The sequence below is a fragment of the Panicum hallii genome, chromosome 1 (assembly GCF_002211085.1).
Source record: "Panicum hallii strain FIL2 chromosome 1, PHallii_v3.1, whole genome shotgun sequence".
In the NCBI taxonomy this organism is placed as follows: Eukaryota; Viridiplantae; Streptophyta; class Magnoliopsida; order Poales; family Poaceae; genus Panicum; species Panicum hallii.
In genome coordinates, this window is record NC_038042.1 from 59,892,401 (window position 1) to 59,897,802 (window position 5,402).

The window sequence follows — 5,402 nt, forward strand, 5'->3', positions numbered from 1 at the left end:
AACATCTTACATGGATTCCCCAACACTATCATTACAGATCTGGGATCCAATTTTCAATAGTATCAGTTCTGGCTCACCCGTGGGCCAACGGCTAGATTAAGCGAGCCAACAGCTTGATTCTTGATAAATTAAAAAAAAGACTATAACAAGAATAGCAAAAAAGGTGGCAAATAATCAATGAAATCTAGCTACTTCACACACAACCAAGCAAACCACAGGACAGTCACTTTTCTTTTTCATATACGAATCTGAACCTATATTACCAGCTGATATAATGAATAGGAATGGGAGTTCCAAGCTGACAACATCTGTATCAATTTGCACTCACTTATGCAGCAGGCTTCTTATTATGTCTGTCCGTCTTTCTGTTACACACAGCTGAACCTTAGAATGGAACAGCCACAACTGTCGTATATGTTTCAGAACAGAAGTTGCCATCTCAGCAACCTGCCAGCCTTGCCAAAGTGCTGGTGTACAAAATACATACACCATCAAGGCTACTTTACAAAGTTCATCAGCTACACAAATACATGGCTATCCTATCGGATAGTATTTCAGACCTAGGGCAGTGATCAAACTACAGCTGTTCCAAAGGAACCACCGTAGTTTCTGACCATATTCTTTGTGGATGGCATTCCAGCAACAACGTCCTCTTCGATGCCACATTCGTTTCTGCCTCGTATGATCTTGAAGTACCCGTCCTGCAGAGCATTACCAATTGTTCAACACATGATACTGAATTTCAAAGAATTAGTTGGTAAGTTAGGTATTTGCCACAAACTTACATCACCCCAGCCTCTGTTCCACTGATTTGCGAGAAGCTGAAAAGCAGAGAGGATGAAGCAAAACAACTTAAGGACTGGCCTCATCGTTTAACAATGCACAAAATAATATGGAGATTAAACAACATACCCAGTAATCCTCTCCAGCATCACTGGTTCCCCATCCAATCAACTTGACGGCATGGCCACCCATCATGCCACCAGTAATGTGCTTGTATACTCCAGATTTGTAGTGGGCAAAATCCTTGAGATTTTTTTTGCATTGTCAAATCAGAAAAAAAAGTGAATCTGAACCACTTTTCGCTCAGATGATATAGTTTCAAAGACTAAAAATGATCTCAAAGCACAGTACTGTCTATACTCGATTCATTTATTTGGTTGGCACTCTTTTCCATGTTCTGCTTTTGTCCTTTCCTTCCTGAGCTTTTATTTAGATAGCCTTTCTAAGTTTTTGCATTTTATATTTGTCCTTTCAAAGTAATACACACCATAGTCCTTGATAACTACCGCTGGACAAAATTTGTTGACAACCTCGTTATAATACACGGAAAACTTGAGACAAAGACTAGACATTACCTCATAAACTGTGAAAGCAACTTCAACAGGGCCATTTTCGTAGACCTCTGACATTATATCATCTGGATCAGAATTTATTCTGTACGCATTGACACTGAAATGCTTTTTTTCCTCCCAAACTTGGTTCTGCACCTTGCATTTCTTTTCACACACTGGTGTAGGATAAGCAGGTTCGCATCCAGGATGCTTGCAACCAACCTGATCGAAATATGGATCGCACTGCAAAAGAGTGTAATTGTTGGTCTTCTTTGTGTATATATCAATATGCGATGCTATGAATTTAAAATGAAATCATGTTTTTGAACTCAAAGGGAGTAACTGTTCTGGACTCAACAAAGAAACATGCTGTGCCTCTACCATGTCGGGAAAATTTTAAATTAAGCATGGACAACGGAGGATGACAATCTGCTTATACTACCGCCTTTGCTGTCTTGGGAGGAAAAGGGTTATCACAGTTGGATTACTGATGGAGCATACAGAGGCAGTCAAGTTGTACAGAGTGTGCTAATACCTCCTCTGTGACAACACCATTTTGAACAAAGTAGCGCCATGCCATGATAGGATAGCCTCCATCACAACCATCACCGCACATAAAACCGCAGCATGCCAGTAGGTCATTGACTGATAGTGAAATGTTCTGCAAGGAAAAGAAACAATAGTTTATTCATGCAAGAAAAGGACCAACAATGCCAGTTTAAAAACAGTATGAGTATATCCATGGTGGTTATATTCAGTCACCATGTTCATATGAATGCAAAAACGATCTTGGAGGCACTCCACGGCACCAAATGCCCAACAGGAGCCACAATGACCCTATCATCATTCACCAAAGACAAAAAAAACAAAAAAAAACTTTAGCACTTTGCATTGTTTTGTACGGTGTCTAACAATTTAAGTTATTGTGAGAAACTTACTTGATCTACCGTGAAGACCAGTATCATACAGGATTTGTAAATTAATAAAGACGAAAAGGAGTACGTCAGTACATTCACCAGGGAACCAAAATCGATTTCAGGCTTAAAGGGCGTTAGCAGTGAGTTAATCAAGTAAACTTACCAAGTATGTTCCCAATCGTGCTGCAATGAGACCACTTAGATCTGGCGTCAAACTCCTTTGGAAGTTTCAGTGATCTTGAATAAGTTTTGGCAGGAACATCAGTCAGCACACTCTGTGGTGTGGGCTTCACTCCAAGGATACGTTTAAATTGTGCAATCTGCAGAAACAGGGATGGTTTCAGGGTCAACAAGCGGGGAAAAGATAAAATTATGAATGCTATTTCACTTACAGTATAGTTTGCAAAGTAAGGATTGTGTGCAGCCGTCCACCCAGCATCGGGATGCTTGTTGACCGTCTCTATGATGTCCTTCTGCGATATGCAACACCATGAGCAACTACAAGAGAAGATGAGGTGGGTTCAAGGGGAGGAGGAAGAAGAAGAAGTATTAAGAGAATGACCTGTATGATTCCTATGGAATTGTCTCCCTCCTCGACTCCGAGATTGGAATTTGGGATTGGTTTCACTGCTCTGACTACCTGCACGCGCATAAATTCATGAAATCGCAGGAGTAAATAAAACATTCTGTCTTGCTGGCTGCAGCGAGTCCAGGTCGTCTTACAAGTACGGTTCGGTATTTCAGTGCACGATCAATTATTCAATATGTGAAGCAGATCTGTGCCAGAAACAAAATAATGGAGTCTCTGACTGGGTGCTTTTTAGCGTTTGGTTATTGCCTTGCTGGTGTTGTGCGGTAGTATATTGCAGATGGAGATGGATTAGACTCGGAGAGAGCCGAGGAAGGGAAAAAGGAAGAGGCTCGGACCTGCGGGGCGACCGCAGATAGGAGGAAGAATAAGAAGAGCAGGAGCAGCTGCTGCTGCTGTGTGCTGCCCATCTTCTTGTTCTTGTTCTTGACGATCTTCTTGAGTTGACGGCTCGCCCTGCAGCTTGCATAAACGAGAGATGAAATAGGATTGTAGGAACTAGGAAGGAATTGGATCGAATTGAAACAGGAAGAAGAGCTCAGATCTTGGATGGGTACCTTGTTGCGTGCTTGCTCTTCCTTCTTCCCCGCGAATCCTGCTCATCCCCGGCGTCTCAGCCCTGTGTTTATTTTTATACTATCGCTAGCCAGGGTGTGGCTTGGACTAGGCTCCTGCTGTTGCTGATGCGAATCGATGATTGACGGAGGCGGCCGCGGTCCTTTCCGCTTTCCGGGGCCGATATTTCTGCCTCGTTGGGATGGGCCCCCATTCCGCCCAACAATCATCAAGCAACTTGTTGCGTTGCGTGCACGTGCAGCCAGTAGCCACCGTACCCGTACCCGGTATCAGCTACCCATTGGGCGCAGCGAGCGAGCGCTACCTGTGGCCATGCGTCCTGGGCTGCTGGCAGCCGAGTTCGGCACCGGTGGCACTTCAGCGCCCGCCCACGTGCCTGCCCTGCCCGTGTGGCGGCCGGCCACGCAGGTCGGTAGATGCCGGGCGGCGCGGAAGCGGCCAGACCCGAGGATGGGAGGCGGCGGGCGGATCCGAAGAGAGACCTAGGGGCGAGCAGTGGGAGGAGGGTAGGACGCTGGAGGCTGGAGGGTCGAGGAGAGCAAGTGGAGCAGCCTGGGGCCAGGCCGGCCGACTGGGGCGTGCGGCGTGCCGTGGTGCCGCCTGCAGCCTGCGGCGTGCGGGCGCCGGGCACTGAGCGCCGGGCGGGAGGGCCGAAGGCTGGAGGGCCGAGGAGAACGGGCGACACGGCCTGTGGCCAAGCCGGCCAGCCGACCGGGGCGTGCAGTCGCCGGTCGGCGGCCGAATGAGAGTCGGGGGTGGAGCGTGAAGGCGAAGCCGTGAAGCGGTGGAGGGATGAGCGATGTGCCTCAGATGTGGATAAGGCTACCCATACCCTCACCCATCGGGTACTAAATCCGTGGGTACAATTGCCATCCCTACCTCTCGCCTTCTCCTCCTTGGCAGATAACTTCCACATCTGCAAATGGAGATCGACGCGTCCCTTCGCTCAATTGACAACGCGACGCCTCGCTTCTTCTTCCACCCTATGTTACTCATAACTGCTCATCTTCCATCGCCTTCTTTAGTTTCGCATCCCCACTCAAGTCTCAATCAACAACTAGAACGTCTCGCCATCACCACTGCTTCCTCCTCGGGCCGCCTCCCACCACGCCGGAACCAGAGAACGCCGCGCTCATCGTTGAGTCGTCATCGCCTAGGCCCTCAGCACGACCACCGCATTGAGACAAAGAGTTTGCCCTCATCATCACCAACCTAGCAGCGTCCATCAAGAAGACAAGAACCTCCACGCAATGGCTGCGACTACGAGAACGTCTGAACCCCTTTTCCTTCCCATTCCCTCTTGTTGTGATCTGATGATCTAATTCTGATTCAATAGATTGTGATTTGGAGGTGCGGTAGATCAGGGTCGTCATCTTTAATTATTGATATTGTGCTAGTGCGGCAGGTATTATTTAATGATTCTTGATCTTATTCTGGTGAGAGGGTAGCCCTTGAATTAGCGCACACCTATCAACTCAGGCTGCACCATATTTGACTTCATGAAACCGATATGCTTAATCTGACAGCTCTCTTTGATTTGTGTCACGGATTAATGGCCTATGAAAAATACATGTTATTAGCATCCCGTAGTTGTAATTATGTTTTATACCAAAGGCTGGACAGATATGAAGTCATTTGGAGTACTACAATGGAATGGTTATTCAGTAGTCCTGTAGGTAATGTATATGAATGTAGATGTTCTAGATATGGATTAGTGTTTGCATTGTGTGATATCTCACATGAAGTTTTCCACGGTGCCTACTTTGCTCTTTCTATCTCCATACGGTAGTGTTCTTGCCAAGAGTTTTGGACGGACAGTGGTACATACACTCATTTGATATTTAGTCAAAGCTTGCATTACAAATTGATTTACCATAAAAACGAAAATTTCTTGAAAGCACTAGGATTACTAATGGAGCATACAAAGGCAGTCAAGTTGTACAAAGTATGCAAATACCTCCTCTGTGACACCACCATCACCGCACA

General features: G+C 46.2%; 1 protein-coding gene across 3 annotated transcripts; it reads right to left on the reverse strand.

The window, feature by feature from the left end:
* Positions 1 to 309: 309 nt before the first annotated feature.
* On the reverse strand, positions 310 to 3,595 carry LOC112893971 (cathepsin B-like protease 2). 3 transcript variants are annotated; one of them, XM_025961536.1, is made up of 12 exons: positions 3,398 to 3,584; positions 3,179 to 3,296; positions 2,814 to 2,891; positions 2,644 to 2,724; positions 2,415 to 2,571; positions 2,273 to 2,277; positions 2,097 to 2,171; positions 1,870 to 1,995; positions 1,359 to 1,577; positions 913 to 1,026; positions 786 to 821; positions 521 to 701 (listed from the first exon to the last, which is right to left on the reverse strand). In XM_025961536.1, exons 2-12 carry the CDS (start codon positions 3,248 to 3,250, stop codon positions 573 to 575), a joined length of 1,092 nt encoding a protein of 363 aa, XP_025817321.1. In that variant the 5' UTR covers positions 3,251 to 3,296; positions 3,398 to 3,584; the 3' UTR covers positions 521 to 572. The 3 variants fall into 3 exon arrangements, with proteins under 3 accessions (XP_025817313.1, XP_025817321.1, XP_025817305.1); XM_025961528.1 differs by having other exon boundaries at positions 310 to 701; positions 2,415 to 2,724; positions 3,398 to 3,591; XM_025961520.1 differs by having other exon boundaries at positions 2,415 to 2,724; positions 3,179 to 3,302; positions 3,398 to 3,595.
* Positions 3,596 to 5,402: the final 1,807 nt, after the last annotated feature.

Coding starts and splice junctions, on each gene's coding strand:
- LOC112893971 (XM_025961528.1), bottom strand. CDS start 3,250: ATGGGCAGCACACAGCAGCAGCAGCTGCTCCTGCTCTTCTTATTCTTC. Junction 2,892..3,178: donor TATCTGCGGTCGCCCCGCAG/GTCCGAGCCTCT, acceptor ATGCGCGTGCAG/GTAGTCAGAGCAGTGAAACC. Junction 1,996..2,096: donor TTTGCATTCATATGAACATG/GTGACTGAATAT, acceptor TTTTCCTTGCAG/AACATTTCACTATCAGTCAA.